This window comes from Budorcas taxicolor, chromosome 19, assembly GCF_023091745.1.
Source record: "Budorcas taxicolor isolate Tak-1 chromosome 19, Takin1.1, whole genome shotgun sequence".
Taxonomy (NCBI): Eukaryota; Metazoa; Chordata; class Mammalia; order Artiodactyla; family Bovidae; genus Budorcas; species Budorcas taxicolor.
In genome coordinates, this window is record NC_068928.1 from 47,711,285 (window position 1) to 47,728,269 (window position 16,985).

The window sequence follows — 16,985 nt, forward strand, 5'->3', positions numbered from 1 at the left end:
CGGGCCCCGAAGCCCCGCCCACATCCCTTGGGTCGGCCCTCCACCGGAGGGGCGGGAGCGGAAGCTGCACACGGAAATGCGGTAGAGGGGGTCAGAGGTCGAAGGTCAGGAGGTAAGAGTACGGTGTAAGAGTAGTTGCTGATTTCTCCTCGGTGCGGCCGAATCCCCGAGGTACCGGGTCACGCTCCCTGAAAATAGTTTTGTCCTCGTTTCTACGTTTTTAGAATTAAAGACAACGAGCTGCTCTCTGCGGCAGGGCAGCTGCCAACTTGACTTTAAATGCCAGAGCTGCCAGCGGACTTGGCTGCTCCGGACCCGATCCACTATGTGAAGGGTTGAATTGGCCAAGCGCCGAGCTCTTATCGCCTATTTTGAATGTGCCTCTGCCTCCCATTAAGGAAACCTAGTAATAACTTTACTCCACAGGAGATGTTCCTAGGCAAAGGAATTTTGCATTCCGAGAAGGCTCCAAGTTCAATAACTTTTAAGAAATCAGCCCTAAGTCAGAGGTACTCAAAAGTGCTTCAGCCTTGCCAGGTGTTCTGTGACTTTCTCTCCATGATTCAGACCAGTGCTCCTCAAACTCTAAGGAGCATAAGAAACTGCTGGGCTTTTGTTTAAAATGCAGACTATGATTCTGTAAGCTTGGGTTCTAGGCTAGGGATCAAGATTCTGCATTCCTAACAAGCTCTCAAGCAATGCTGTTGCTACTCAGTACACTTTGGAGTACCGAAGATAGAATTTTTCATTATATAAATTCTCTGTTTTATGTTTTCATCCCCAACCAAGTCTTGCACCAAAGCACCCCAGATCCTGTTCATAGTGCAACCCTTTTTGATTAGTTCTGCACATCTCTACTTCCTGGTAGTTTTATCCTTCAGTGATCAACCCTGCTGTTGCTGCTGCTGCTCTCCTGTCTTCTCAGAGATTCTCCTCTTCCTAAAAGTGGGTTACCTGCAAGTCTGAGAACAAACCACTGGAATTGTTCCACCAGGTCCCCTCCCCACCACTGCAAAGTGGGTAAAGAATTCTTAACAATGCAGTTGATGTCCATTTCAGCCCTTTCAAGCTGCTAGACCACAACAGCAGTTCCAGAGGAAGTAGTAGGGGTGAATCCGCTGGGGAGCTATTCCAAACTATCCTTGCCAAGCCACCCCCCTACACATACACACACACAACCACTGGATCCCTGTGCTGTATTCAAAAAAAGACCTCCCAGGTAATTCTGGTTCAACCCTCTGTGTATGTGTAAACAAGTGAATGATCTTCAAGCGCAATGAGATAAAATGATAACATCAGCAATGAGTTAATTGCTATGAAAAAAATATCCTCAAGGTTTTAGGGGGAAAACATATCTAAGACATGGTAGAAATTGAGAAAGATTTCCTGGACAGTAGGGAGAGAATAGCAAACATTTATTAAGCATTTACTACACATTACCTTATTTAATCCCTACAATGCATATAATATAAATACTACTTTTACCTCTGTTTTAGAAATCAAGGCAGAGAGATTCAGATACTTGCCTGTTCTTCCTGTGATGGTGCTGAGATTCAGTTCTGGTTCTAATCTGGCCTGAGAATCCACAATCCAGGCATTTACCACTGTATATGATTTCTTGTTGGTAGTTGTTATCGTTCTGTTACCTCTGGTCTGTTATTACCTGCAGAGAAACAGTGCTCCCACATTTGTGTCTTCCATCACCTTCACTAGTGGGTTTTAAACCCACTGGGGTCCTTTGGGTTTCTCAGCGCTCTTGTGGAGAGTTGAAAGTGAGGTTGAGAGGGCTGAGCTAGGAGTTCCTCCCTTGCTCCATCTCCATATCCCTGCTGTAACCAAGGAGCTCTACTTTTTTTTATGTTGACTGACCTTGAAAAGATATCTTTGGCAGAAAAGGTTCCTAAAATGTTAAAAGCCAATGGCTTACAGAAGAGTCTATAAACATGGCACAATTGACTCTCTATTCTCTGTCCTCCTATCTCTATAGCTTTATTCCCCATCAATATCCCATGAATTCTACCATCAAATCACACTGAACCTGCCCTTCCCTGAACATGCCTTTCATGCTGTGGTTCTTCTATGATGTCACTAAAATATAAGCTCGTTTAAGGTGGGGACTTTTTCGCTGCTGTGTCCCCACTGCCTGGAACTATACCTGGCATAGAGTGTAGTACTCAATACATATTTATTAAGTAAGTGTTCTTCCCCAGTTCCCTGCTATGTAAGAGTCTGTTTATTCTTCAAGACCAGCTCAAATGTCACTGCCTCTGGAAGTCTCCATCATTTCTGATCCCCACTCACCAAATGCCATTGTCAATTTGCTATTCTCTTTTCTGTTTTTCCACAGCACTCTAAATCTAAGAGTACTCATCCTATTGTGCTGTGACTTTTGTTTGGGGCTCTGTCTCCATCCACACATTCCTGCAGCGTGAACTCTAGGACCGTGCAGAAACAATGCCTGCTCAGGAAATAACTCTGATAAAAGTTACCTCTGCTTCCCCATCCCAGGACTCTGTTTCAAGTTGTTTCCAATCAGGAGGTAATCCATCATGACAGAAGGTTAAAACCAGCTTAACCATAACAGTTCTGAAGGCAGGAGGAGAAGGGGATGACAGAGGATGAGATAGTTGGATGGCATCGCCGATTCAGTGGACATGAGTTTGAGAAAGTTCCGGGAGATTGTGAAGGAAAGGTAAGCCTGGCGTCCTCCAGTTCATGGGGTCACAAAGAGTTGGACATGACTGAGTGACTGGACAACAACCATAACAGTTAACTTTGACTCTCAAATCTTTCTTGAGCTTTACAGCCTCACTCCCGTGGACGTATTGTATTGACTGTGACCCTCCACCTGAATTCCTGGATTTTTCTTTGTTTACTCCCTACTCAGATCTTATCCTTATCTTGACTCTGATGGGTCGCCAAGGTTGATTCACTTCATACTAACTCCTTATGTTTAACCCTTAATCTATAAGCTCTTCTGATTCTGGTTAAGGCTATATTGATCCTAACTAGCTATTTAGCCTCTATTAATAAGTTGCCCTGAGTCAGGTATTGCCAGTCCCAGGAATAAAAAGCAGGTAAGAGAGAAAGAGGGGGTTTCCCAGGTGGCTCATGGCTAAAGAATCTGCCAGCAATGCAGGAGACGTGGTTTCAATCCCTGGATTGGGAAGATTCCCCAAGGAAATGGCAACCTACTCCAGTATTCTTCCCTGGAGAATCCCATGGACAGAGAAGCCTGGTGGGCTACAGTCCATGGGGTCACAAGAGTTGGACATGGCTTAGCAACTAATCAACAACAAAAGGGAGAGAGAGGGTCTTGAGGGATCAGGGAGGCAGCAGATTTGGAGAACGTAGAAATCAAAGAAAGTAGTCAAATGAGAGATACAGGTACAGGAAAGGATAGTTCTCTAGCTGGAGTTTCTTCTGCTTTTGTCAGGTTCAGACCTGCTGCTTCTATAACCCAGTCACGTGACCATGAACTACCTGAACCAAAGCAATTCTACACCTGAAGGAATGACTTCCACTTCCCTAGGAAAGCACCGTTCATAAAAAGGAAGGGTGGGCTGGAGTGAGCTCTCTTGCCAAAATTCAATTCACTAAGTGATCATTTTATAAAATTATCAGAACTTTAAAAACAGCTATATTTACATGATACAGCTATTTTTATTACATGGGATTAAATAAATAGCCTTAAACATGTTGAAGCTTAAAATTTTAATTGAAGAAATTAAAGTTAAGGATGATATGCTGCTGAGGAACTGGAAAAAGCATAGTAAAAATATAAGCATATGACAATATAGAAAATGACATTCAAAAGTACCTGAAAAAATAAGCTGAAAGAAGTCCTGCCAACTATAAGTGCTGAAACTTTTATTTCTCACAAGCAGTGATTAGGATGTTGACTTGGTAGCACTTTGCAGAAAGAGTTAACATAAATGAGCAAAACTATTCAAAGCCACAAAAGAGAAATGAGGGTGGCTTGAAGAGGTTACTGTGATAGAGCTTATGAACTAGACTTACATTTGATATGCATTAACAGACTGGTTCCAAATAGGAAACGGAGTACATCAAGGCTGTATATTGTCACCCTGATTATTTAACTTATATGCAGAGTACATCATGAGAAACGCTGGGCTGGAAGAAGCACAAGCTGGAATCAACATTGCCAGGAGAAATATCAATAACCTCAGATATGCAGATGACACCACCCTTATGGCAGAAAGTGAAGAGGAACTAAAAAGCCTCTTGATGAAAGTGAAAGAGGAGAGTGAAAAAATTGGGTTAAAGCTCAACATTCAGAAAACGAAGATCACGGCATCCGGTCCCATCACTTCATGGGAAATAGATGGGGAACAGTGGAAACAGTGTCAGACTTTATTTTTGGGGGCTCCAAAATCACTGCAGATGGTGATTGCAGCCATGAAATTAAAAGACGCTTACTCCTTGGAAGAAAAGTTATAACCAACCTAGATAGCATATTCAAAAGCAGAGACATTACTTTGCCAACAAAGGTCTGTCTAGTCAAGGCTATGGTTTTTCCAGTGGTCATGTATGGATGTGAGAGTTGGACTGTGAAGAAGGCTGAGCACCGAAGAATTGATGCTTTTGAAGTGTGGTGTTGGAGAAGACTCTTGAGAGTCCCTTGGACTGCAAGGAGATCCAACCAGTCCATTCTAAAGGAGATCAGCCCTGGGTGTTCTTTGGAAGGAATGATGCTAAAGCTGAAACTCCAGTACTTTGGTCACCTCATGTGAAGAATTGACTCATTAGAAAAGACTCTGATGCTGGGAGGGATTGGGGGCAGGAGGAAGAGGGGATGACAGGATGATATGGCTGGATGGCATCACTGACTCGATGAACGTGAGTTTGAGTGAACTCCGGGAGTTGGTGATGGACAGGGAGGCCTGGCGTGCTGCAATTCATGGGGTCGCAAAGAGTCGGACATGACTGAGCGACTGAACTGAACTGAACCAGGAAAATAAATTTGTAAAGGGCAAAAAACAAAAAACAGTGAACATGCTAAAAATTAGGTAAAGCAACAGAAGAATCACATCACAAATACATTTTGCTAGAAATAACATACTAAAATAATGTGTTACACAACTGAAAAAACATTCTCACATGAAACTGAAATTTGTTTACTGATACTGAAAAAAAAATAAAGAGTTTTCATGTAGAATATTAAGTATTTCTATGTGCTGAGTCGCTTCAGTTGTATCCAACTCTTTGCGACCCTATAGGTTATAACCAGCCAGGCTCTTCTATCTATGGGATTCTCCAGGCAAGAATACTGGAGTGGGTTGCCATGCCCTCCTCCAGGGCATCTTCCTGACCCAGGGATCAAACCCCAAGTCTCTTACGTCTCGTGCATGGGCAGGCGGGTTCTTTACCACTAGCACCACCTGGGAAGCCCCAAATAGTGACTTTTTAAAAAGTTTTATTGAAATATGATTGACAACTTCACATATTTAAATTGCAGTTTGATAAATTTTGATATATACTCTATTTTCATAAACTCTTTAAGTTACTCTAAAACTTCAGACAAATGAAATATTTCTTAAAATATTCCTATGAAGACAAAATAGAAACCTATCAATTAAAACTTCTCAGAAATCTCCAAATGCTTTAAAAACTAACCTGTACAATAGTAATTGTTGGGAACTTTATGAAGAGGTAAAAGAAACACTTTTTTGAAAAACAGTGTTAGGGGTCATCCCCATTTTGGCCTTTTGAGTCATCTGGGGTTAGGATAAGTTGAAGGTATGTGTCTGACAAGCACAAATCTTCCACTCTCTCCTGCTGATAGAGGACACCAAGGGTGGGGATGATGCACCAAGCTTGTTGCCTAAAAGAGGATGGTGGTGATATCTTTTCTAGACAGATCCAGATTCTCATCCTCGCCCCTACCTTTGGCAACAGTGGATGAAGAAGCAGGGGGAAAACAGAAAGCAGTCAAAGAGGCTGGCATCATAAAACTAGAAGTCTTCTGAAGGAGTTACATCATACCTCCCCACAAAGAAAATTAAGGTATGAAATCACCACTCTTCACAGACTCCTAGCTCACTCAATTACTAAATATTTATTTAGTGCACGCTATGTGCAATCACTGTTCTGAGTGCTAAGGTGACAGCAATAAATAAGATAGATGAAAATCATGCCCTCGTGTTTTGACACAAGATTCTAGAGAGAGGAATTCCTTGGTGGTACAGTGGATAAGAAATTCACTTGCCAATGCAGGGGACACAGGTTTGATCCTTGGTCAGGGAAGATCCGACAAAGATTCCACATGCCACGGAGCAACTAAGCCAGCACACCACAACTACTGAGCCTGCTCTCTAGAGCCCTCAAGTCACAGCTACTGAGCCCATGCACCTCAACTAATGAAGCGTGTGTGCCTGAGAGCCCATGCCCTAAAATGAGAAGCCCACACACAATGAAGAGAAGCCCCTGCTCATTGCAACTGGAGAAAGCCCTGGTGCAGCAATAAAGACCTAGCACAAACAAATAAAAAATAAGTTATAAAAAAAGATTTTCTAGAGAGAAAATAATAAACAGGTAAATAGATATATACAGTGATGTACTAGTGAATGTTTACCAACCATTTCTCAGAAAAACACAATCAAACCCTAACTTGTAACATCTAATATATATGTTATATACGTATATGTACATATACGTATATAACATATGTACATATACGTATATAACTTATATGTATATGTACATATATATATATACTTCCACCATTATATGGAGAAGGCAATGGCACCCCACTCCAGTAGGCTGCCTTCTGTGGGGTCGCTAAGAGTCGGACACGACTGAGCGACTTCACTTTCACTTTTCACTTTCATGGATTGGAGAAGGAAATGGCAACCCACTCCAGTGTTCTTGCCTGGAGAATCCCAGGGACGGCAGAGCCTGATGGGATGCCATCTATGGGGTCGCACAGAGTCGGACACGACTGAAGCGACTTAGCAGCAGCAGCCACCATTATAATAAACCATAATGGAAAAGAATATGAAAAAGAATATACATAGTTTATTCTATATACATGAATATGAATATATCCAGAAACTATCACATTGTAAATCAACTATACTTCAATGAAAGAGTTTTTGGTTTTCAGGTAACCAACCAACATCACTAAATGCAGACTTGGGGAGAGAACAGGTCACCCATTTAAGTTGGTCGCTGGATATTTAGCTCAAAGTCAGGTAGTGGTTAGTGCTACAAAGAAAAATAAAGCTCGGCAGTTTGAGTAATCAGGAAAGGCCTTTCTGAGATTGGAAAAGGAAAAAACTGATGACCATTTATTGCACACCTATGTTTAGTGTCAAAAGCAATGGTAGGCACTTTCATATAAACAAACTAAATGCCATTCCTGTTGCCAGAGGAGGACACTGTAAGTTACCTACATTTCCCATAGTCCTAAAGCTAGTAAGACATTCATGGACAAAATTGTTTCGCCTCAAAGCTTCTATTCTATCCAACATTCTCCCTGAAACTGTGAGTAGGGAAAGAGGAGGTAGTGGTACTAGGGTACTAGAGAAGTAAGCACTTGAAAAAACCTTCCAAATCTTCAAATTTCCATCAAGAAATTTAGCCCACAGCTTAGGATCAGACCAGCGGCTACGGGAGAGCCAGAGCCGCAAAAGGACGCCGAAGCAAATGGCCTAATTTCGGCTCAGGGAAAGGGTTTTGAGACATGAGACGTCCGGAGACGTTCCACGTGGAAGTTGACAAAAAGGTCTCAGGGTGGAAAGGGGCAACAAAGTAAGATTTATAAGCTCACCCCAGTTTTTATGGCTTATTGATAGGACCTGACTGGGGCAGGGTGGGGAGGGAGGGCGCACGCTCATTGGGTAGGAAGTGAAGCCTGAACCAATATTTCTCTCAAGCGTGTTACTTCTATGTGGGGAGTGGGCTAAAGAAACGGGGGCAGGCACTGGCAGGGCATCCGTTTCCCAGTCCACCCAGGAAGAGCCGGGAAAAGTCCCTGGTGGGCTTCGCGCGAGTCACTAACTTAGACCCAACGCCAGGCCTGCACTGAGGCCCAAGGCAGGAACAAAGCTGCGCGCGCAGACCACGCCCGCGGAGTCTCACATGTTCGGGCCGCACCACTCCTCGAACAGGCAGGGGTGCCTACAATCCCTTGTTTTGCTTATAGGGCCATTACTTGCTACAGCAACCGTTTACCTTTTGTTTTCACGTTGTTTTTTGCAGTAAGCATTATCTCGAGTCAAATATGTGCTCTCTGCCAAGCAGGATACAGGCAACCCTACTCTCATCTTCTCCGTAACCCCCTCCGGTCGTCTTAGCTTCCTGCCTCAGCCAACCCTCGCTAAGCTTTTGCGCAAACGTCACGAGTTTCTAGGCAGAATAGGCAAATCCTCCGGCTAGGAGCGTCGTCTTGCGCCCCCGCCCGGCAGTGCCTACCCAACGGTCTGAGCGCGTGGCCGGCTCTTGAAGGCGTAGCGGTCGAAGCCGCGGAGCGGTTAGAGGAGCGGCTGGAGCAGCGAGGAGCGGCCCTCAGTGAGATTTTAGGTCTTGTTTTCTTCGTTTAGATTCCTGCCGGGGTCTCCTCCCGGCTTTCCTGTCAAATCTGTGGGAGTCTGACCTCTTGGCGGGCTTTGCCTCCCCACACTCGGGAATCGTTGAGGAGCATTCACTGAAGTATGTTTCCCACATAGTTAAAATTTTAAAATACTATATGCTTTTAAAGGCCTTCAGGGCCTGTGGGGCAGTGCACACGCTTCTCGGGAAACTCCACCTGAGGCAGAACTGACCTTTATACTCTCTGTCTGAACGATGGGCACAGCCCCTCACTCATATATTTGTCAGTATCTTTTTTAGTTCATTCATTCATTTTATAGTCGTTGAACGTCTGTAACAGTTCTGGGTGGTTGGGATCCATCAGTGAAAAAGGCCCTGCCCTCAGAGGGGCCTTACAGTCCAGGCCGGAAGTAGACCGGACTCCTAGGCCTAACGGATCAGGAGGAGTGTGTTAGAAGGTGGTGCTGCTGAGGGAGAAGATAGCAGCTGAGGCGTCCGAGGGTGTGCTGGGATATGGCCTTGGAAGCTCGGGCTTGTGGGCCTTGTTGCAAAGATACACTGAGCTGGGTGAAGCAGTGTTCAGGGAGGAAGAAGTGAATTCCAAGCAGAGGCAAGAGAGAGTGATCAAAGAGTAGGGTGTGACTCAATCTGTATAAGAAACTGCAAATACCCTTGGGATGTAAATGGATAGTGAGCATCCCAAACTTGGGCGGGAAGTCCAGTTCAGCTACACAGCCAAAGCCGTCCAACAACCCTGAAACCCTGCCCTGAAAGGGCGGAGTTCTAACCCCTGGACCAGGGAAGTCCTGCCCACCATTCTCCTTGCAGCCTTTTAGTGGCTGGAGTACCTGCCAGTGTACTCCCTCCCGTTGCGCTCAGCAGAGTATATTGTTATTTGTATTTACATTTGTCTTTCCCACTAACTCCCAGGAATTCTTATGTAACAGGATAAATCTTGGTAACTTCAACACCTTACTACAAGCCTGGCTCAATAATTGTTTGCAGAGGTTTCCCAGGCAAGAATACTGGAGTGGGTTGCCATTTCCTTCTCCAGGGGATCTTCCCGACCCAGGGATCGAACCCGGATCTCCCGCATTGCAGGCAGACGCTTTAACCTCTGAGCCACCAGGGAAGACTCGAATATAAATATAAGTAGCCCCAATTGGGGATTTTGTACTTTTTTCACAGAGCTGTTATTACTCAAAACTCTTGTTTTGAGATTTCCTTCACAGTCTGGTGTTACTTTATTATCTCTCCCATAATAGGAGATCTTCCTTTGAAAGAGACATTAAGTCACTCAAAGTTAAGTTTGGGGAATAAGATGAGTGAATAATATCACTTTTGCATGAAGAATAATAGAATAGCTTAATAAAAGACTGATTTTTTCTTATGTAGCTTAAAATCTAGTTCTAGATCACTTTCCAAAAAAAATTTTTTTGAATAATGGTGTCATTACTGGATTAAATTTATAGCCTGCAGAAGTGATTGTTTTGAATGGTAGCGTTTACTTGGGAGGGTAAATTTTGATATGCCTATTGTTTTATGTGTGAATAAAAGAGACCCCAAAAAAACCCTCTTTCACACCAGCATACAGGTAATAGTAGTCTTGTACAAAACCTAATGTATGAAAAAATGCAGAATTATAGGGCTGTCATTCGCTTATGGAATATGCATTATGCGCTAGATGCTGTGCTAGGCGCTGCAGAAGCAAGGTAATAAAATGGTCTTTTGTTCTTAAGGAATTCTAGGACAGTTATGATTACATCATTAAAATAACCCACTGAGGTGAATTACATTTTAAGGTAGATAGCTTCAGAAATCACTTTTGGAATCAAGTGTATAGATACTGTGTAATAAGTAAGGGATTATGAAGTGAAATAGCATTAGTCAAGAAATTCCTTTCTTAGAAGAAGTTAGCTTGAATTGGATTTTGAAAGAAACTCTTGGTATAGATTGGCAGAGAAAAGAAGTAGATGTTTAAGACTTAACTCAGCCAAAGTGTAATCAAAGTGTTGCTTGGTGAGCCTGGAGGCAGATCAGAAAGATGGATTATTTTGAGGGATATTTCATGAAGCCTGATGAAACATTTCTCCCATAAGAGAACAAGAGTCTAGTGAACATGTTTTCTTGATTCAGGGTCACTTTCCACTGGACAGTGCCAGATAAACACTGCCAAATTTCATCTCTCTAAAATTCATATTTCCATGCTGACAGCCGTTTTCTATTTACTGAAATAGAAGCAAACACGTAAACAGATAAGTGTAATACAAACTGATACAGGAATCTCATTTAATCTAATACCCCTTCATTATTTTCCATATTTTCCTGTTGTCTTTTTGCTGTGCACATGAACCAAACTGAAACGGATAGATGAAAGAATTTCTTTTAATACAACCACAGCATTGATACTCTTGCTGCAGTTTCTCCAGACCATGTAGGTTTTCAGGAAAGGAGGTAACTTAACAATATCAAAGAAAGAATCTCCTACTTCCTTTTCCTCTTTATTTGGTCGCTTTCTCCAGTATTGCTGCCTTCTTTCTTCCTCTCCAGCTTTTGGCCCTTCTCATCAGGATGGAAATGCTACTGTTTGGTGTCTGGGCCCTGCTGGTCTTGATCCCTGACCCAGGTGAGGCTCTCTGGGAAGGTTTCTTTAGCTTCTATGGGCATGATTTTTAGCAACGCCATAGTTTCCACAGGGACACTAATGGAGAAATCAATCCCTAAAAGATGACGGGGGGTGGGATCGTGGTAGAGCTGGGATTCTAACTTGTTCTTTCAGGGCCCTTTTCTTGTCCTGTCCCCTGTTCCTGTTTATTCAGAGTGGGTTTCCTATTCTCTAACCTGTAAATAGGTAGACTAAGCTCTGTATTCTCTTTAAGTCTTGTGGTCCTCACCAGAGACTTTGGCATGACTGGTTGACCTTTTCAGGAGCTGCAGAAAAGCGATTTGAGGTTTCTGTTTGCCCAGATCAGGCCCTTGTAAAGTATGGACAGTCCCTTACGGTCAACTGCAGCACTACCTGTCCAGACCCAGGACCCGGTGGAATTGAAACCTTATTAAAGAAAACCGAGGTGGGCAAAGGGCCTCAGTGGAAGAAGTTTCTGCTGGAAGATGTCACACAGAATTCCATCCTGCAATGCTTCTTCTCTTGTGCAGGCATCCAAAAGGACATAAACCTTGGCATCACTGTGTACCGTGAGTGGAGCTGAGGGCTGGGGAGGAAGGGAAGCATGGGGGAACATGACTACTATGCCTTATATAGGGAATAGTTAGAGAATTTCTTTTAGGGGAAAGAATTGGGGCCTTTACTAAAGATTTTTGTCATACTATAGGGATTCTCTAGCCAATTGTTTCTGTTTCCCTTTGGTGTAGGCTTTTAAATTAGGAGCAGACCATAGAGTGCATCCTGGCATCTGGGCTTGAGAATATGTTCAGATACAGGAGGCATATGCTAATGATGCTGATCTGTAAATTACAAAAAAAAGTGTAAAATTAGTGTTGAATTGTCACAAATTCTTAGACTAAATAGGGATTGGAGAAAAGAGGGGCTTTATAGGCTGGGGTAATTGGAGAAGTCTCCACAGAAAAGGAGGCTCTTAAACTTCACCCCTGTGTATGGTTAGGATTTGAAGGGATGGGAATGGGTAAGGAGAATCTTCAGGTGAGGAAATAGCATCAGCAAAGATGTAGCCATGAGTGTGCCCTCCGGGGTTGGAGCTTGGTTAGCTATGGTGTAGTTTTCATGTGATGCTCAGGAGCTTTTCAGATGCTGCTCACACCTCTGAAGCACCTCTGGTAAGAGAGAAAAGCTCTCCAGAATGGCAGCAGAGGGGCCCCTCCAAAGCAAAGGGGATCTCCAAAATGGCAGTCAAAGCAAGGGGCCTCTCAGCAGTCACATGTCTTGGCTATGACTTTAGCCCCCTGCAATGGGAAGAAGAAGCCTAACTCATCTCATCCAGGGCAGAGAGCTGATGCTGTTCATCAGATGGTTTAAGAGTAGCAGTCCTACCTTCTATCACAGGCTTCCTGTCCTCTTACTCTTTCTCTCTGGAGAGGTGAGTATCCTTCTCTCATCAAATCTATCTCTTGGTCTTAAAGAGCCACCAGAGCAGGTGATCGTGGAGCTGCAGCCTGCATGGGTGGCCGTGGATGAAGCTTTCACGGTAACATGTCGTGTGCCCAGGGTCACACCCCTGGAGAACCTCACCCTCACCCTTCTCCAGGATGACCGAGAACTACGGCGGAAGAATTTTAGGAGCTTAGCTATGGCTTCCCAGAGAGCTGAGGTCACCATCAATGTCAAAGCCCGATGGGCGGATGACAGGTGCAATTTCTCCTGCCGTGCAGAACTGGACCTGAATTCACGTGGTGGGGGGCTCTTTCACAGCAACTCAGCCCTCCAGATACTCCGAATCTTTGGTAAGTCAGAGCCCAGGTGTGGAGGGAATCCTGGGGCTCATTTTCCTCATCTTACCTTGGCCTTTAGGACTCCTTTCCCATAGGGTTTAGGATGCGGGTGGAAGGGTAATTGAGCTCCTTTACTTGAGTTTTAAACTCACTGTAGGGAGCAGAGAGCTTTTAGCCACAGTCCCTACACTGTGGGGTCTTATACAATTTATCATGGCCTTTCTCTTTCTTCCCTTCTCCTCATTTCTTGGCAGAATTTTCTCAGAGCCCGCAAATCCGGGTCTCTTCACTTCTGGAGGTTGGGATGGCAGAAACGGTGAGCTGCAAGGTGGCTAGGGTGTTCCCAGCCGAAGAGGTAATGATCCACATGTTCCTGGGAGACCAGGAGCTTAGCCCCTTTCTCTTCTGGGAGGGAGACACAATATGGGCCAATGCCACCATTCGGGCCATGGAGATTGGTGATCAGGAGCTGTCTTGCCTTGCATCTCTGGGTCCAGTGGAACAGAAAACAAGCCAGCCAGTGTATGTCTATAGTAAGTGACCTGCCTCTTCCCTTCCCTTGAAGGTTCTCTGCCATTGAGAACTTCCATAGTGAAGGCTTGGTTATTCAGCTGCAGGTGTCCCCATGAACCTAAGTGAACTCTGGTCTTCGTCTTCCTCAGATAAGTGCAGGGACGCATTGAGGCAGCAGTTCCATCCAACCATCACCCTGTTTTCTTAGACCATCGTACTGACAGAGTGATTATGGATGCTTGAACTTATTCCTAGGTACAGTGATTTGAGGTGAGAAAGAAATCTGTAAGATGAAAAGACATTTTGTTCTCCTTGCCACAGAGGCACAGCCAAATAGGTTCATGTGGCATTTGTTACGGGGAAGCTCTCAAATTTCCAAAACCATCTCATTGCTCCTGCAAGTCAGCATGGAAGCAGTAATGGTATCCAAAGCCTTTCCCTTCTTGTCTGCCTACCCGAGGGTTACCACCAGCAGCTGAGTACAGAAGTCGCTGCCAGTTTTGAGAAATATGTTTGATTCTCTTTTTCCTTTCCTTACAGGCTTCCCTCCACCAATCCTGGAGATGGAAGAAATGTACCCATTGGCAGGGACAGAAATTAACGTGACCTGCTCGGGGCATATTTTAACATCCTCTAGCCCTACTCTGAGGCTTCAGGGAGCCCCAGATCTTCCTGCGCCTGGGGAGCCTGCCTGGCTTTCACTTAATGCCAGTGAGGAAGATGATGGCCGGAATTTATCCTGTGAGGCCTCTTTGGAGGTTCAGGGTCAGCAGTTGAGCAAAACCACTGTGATCCAACTCCATGTCTTGTGTGAGTAGAAGCCTGATCTTTCTTGTCAAAACATGGGTTGTTAGTCTCACATTTCCAGAGATCTTAGCCAATAGCTGCATTGTTAGAGTTGCCACATTTTTCTCATTAAAAAAGAAAATCAAAGGGAAAAATAAAAAGTAAAGCTCAGCGAGCTTACCTTACCCATGGGAAAATGAGTAGGGAGAAACCTGGGGGAAACTGAAACAAAAGAGAAAGTGATCAGGCTGAGGGCCAAAGGCTGAGAACATAGGGAATAAAAACAGCTGGAGCCTATGCTGAGGAGGGTAATTTCTTCATGAAAACTTGTATTTTGAAAAGTAGAAAAATCCTTGTCTCTGGGTTCACCCCTACCCATGATATCCCTCACAGAGAAGCAAAGATGAGGAGCAGGGACCCCAGGACCACCACTGAGCAAGCTCATTTAGTATTAACCCATTAAAATGCCCTGTTGCATCTCAGATTCATCCAAGGAGGAAAAAGTGTAGTTCAAAGCAGGGAACTGATGGTCCTCCCCTTGGGAAAGGAAGCTGTTGGGTGGAGGGGACACATCATTTGGGTAGGGGAGGGAGAAGGAGCTAATGCATGGCGGTCATGAAGAAACGTGGCACACTGAACTGACTCCTCTGGGGACTCTCTTTCCAGACAAGCCACGATTTGAGGAATCTGGTTGCCCTGGCAACCAGATCTGGGTGGAAGGGATGGTGCAGATGCTTGCCTGTGTCCCAAAGGGAAACCCAGCACCGGTCTTGATGTGTACCTGGAATGGCACAGTCTTTGACCTTGAAGTGCCACAGAAGGCAACCTGGAACCACTCTAGAACCTACTGCTGCACAGCCACCAACCAGCTGGGCTCTGTCAGCAAACATATTGAGGTCCTTGTTAGAGGTGACTGCGGCTCCCCTGCTGCCAGGCCCAGGGTGGAAATCCCTCAGGGGGTTGGGATTCTTAAGGAGACAAGAAAGAGCTCAGTGGGCTGGGGAGGGTGAGGCTGACACATAAGCCTGGTGGGCTGGGGCAGGGTGATTCTCCTGCCTGCTAACCCTCCCATTTCTCTTGTCTTCTGTGCTTTGGCAGGACTGGATAAAGGAGTCAGTTCTGTCATTTTGGTGATTTTTAGGGTTGCCTTTGTAGTGGGTGTCATCTACATGGCACTGATTCGAAACATTTGGCCCTGAAAAGTGGAGAGGAGGAAATTGCCCTATAGGCAGAAGGAGAAGAACAAAGAAGAGGAGAGCCAGTTTGCTGTTCAACAAGCAGAAAAGCACAATGAACATAATTGTTTATTAGAAAGTTACTTGGTTGAAGGCAACCTCTACCACTGGGGTTTCCTAAGGGAGGGAAGGAGGGGGTGGAAGAGAAAGGGAGATGTTATCTTCTGTCCTGTGGTCCCATAAAGCAATATTGCTGGTCCTCATCCTGTGGATCCAATGCAGTCACAAGCCCAACTGCTGTAAGAATCCAGTCCCAGTGTTCAACTAGTGAGCGGGCCTTTTGCTCCTTGTGTGTTCTTCATCAGTCGACTCTCAGATTCAGAAAAGAAGTGCCTTGTCATCCCCATTCCCACTGCCCTTTGCTCCCAAACATCAGATGGAAGAGATAGCCAGAACTATCTCTGAGATACAGTGCGTTTCTCATGGTTTCCTCATGACTAAATGGGAACCAATTTCTTAGTCTAGGGACCAGTTGGAAGGTAGTCAGTACCTAGCAAAGGGCTGGGAATTAAAAGCCTGTTTCTGCCTATATATTACACATTCTGGGCTCCCCTAATGGGGAATTCTGGAATACTGGCTCCAGAGCTGAGCTTGGTAACATCATTAAGGCTCAGTGGCTAGTCAGGCTTCAACTCCCTAACCATCTGTTGTGTGCCCTAGAAGAGTATACAGATCATAAGAAATTCCACATTGGGTCAGACAAGCAGTTGTCCTAGCCCAGTGTTCTGTCCTTGAAGTGGAAGATAGAGTTCTTCCTTGAATTGGGCTCTAAACATATCTGAATTACTCTTTAGAAATCCATTATAGAGTAAATCATCTGAGTTCATATTAAACATTTTTTTTACCTGTACAAGCTCTTAGGGTAGAATCCCAATTTATTCTCCTTTTCCATATAGAAGTATATATTTTTATATGTCTGCAAACTTTCCTTTAAGCTTCAGGAAGACTCCTCATATGATAGTGTTCACCATATGACAGAGGTTCCTTTTCTGTTCATTGGAAAGATTGTATTCAACCCTTAGATAAGATATAAAGATTTCTAAAACCAATCTTTTCTCCCAAATCAGTTATGTATGGGTCGTTGAAGTGTTGGATATGATAAAAATAAAAGTGATTTTACGTTATCTGAAACTAGTTTTCTTCCGTGTGTGAAAGTTTTATTAAGTCACATAGTTGCATTTTGAGTAAAATTTCTAAGAAAAGAATGTTCATAGCCAGCCCAGGGCAGGTGGTGTAGTTCAGGAAGTAGCGTTTTTGGCTTGCCTTCAAAACTAAAGTTCAGACTTCCAGATAGAGGGCAACAGGCTTCCCCAAATTGAAAACCCCACCTAGAAAGAGTACAGCACAAGCATCAAAGTAAAAACGGTCTCATTCTTCCCAGACCTTCCCTGAGTCTGAGTTGTGGATTAGGTATAAAATAATCCTTTGGTTTTAAGACATACAAAGCAGTGGTGATAGACTGGTGAACAAAGCCCTGTCCCTGCCACTAGA

General features: G+C 44.3%; 1 protein-coding gene across 1 annotated transcript; it reads left to right on the forward strand.

Annotated features, from left to right (window-relative positions):
- Nucleotides 1-11,124: 11,124 nt before the first annotated feature.
- On the forward strand, nucleotides 11,125-15,458 carry LOC128065623 (intercellular adhesion molecule 5-like). The gene is made up of 7 exons (XM_052658836.1): nucleotides 11,125-11,179; nucleotides 11,482-11,748; nucleotides 12,652-12,972; nucleotides 13,215-13,493; nucleotides 14,014-14,283; nucleotides 14,926-15,168; nucleotides 15,358-15,458. Exons 1-7 carry the CDS (start codon nucleotides 11,125-11,127, stop codon nucleotides 15,456-15,458), a joined length of 1,536 nt encoding a protein of 511 aa, XP_052514796.1.
- Nucleotides 15,459-16,985: the final 1,527 nt, after the last annotated feature.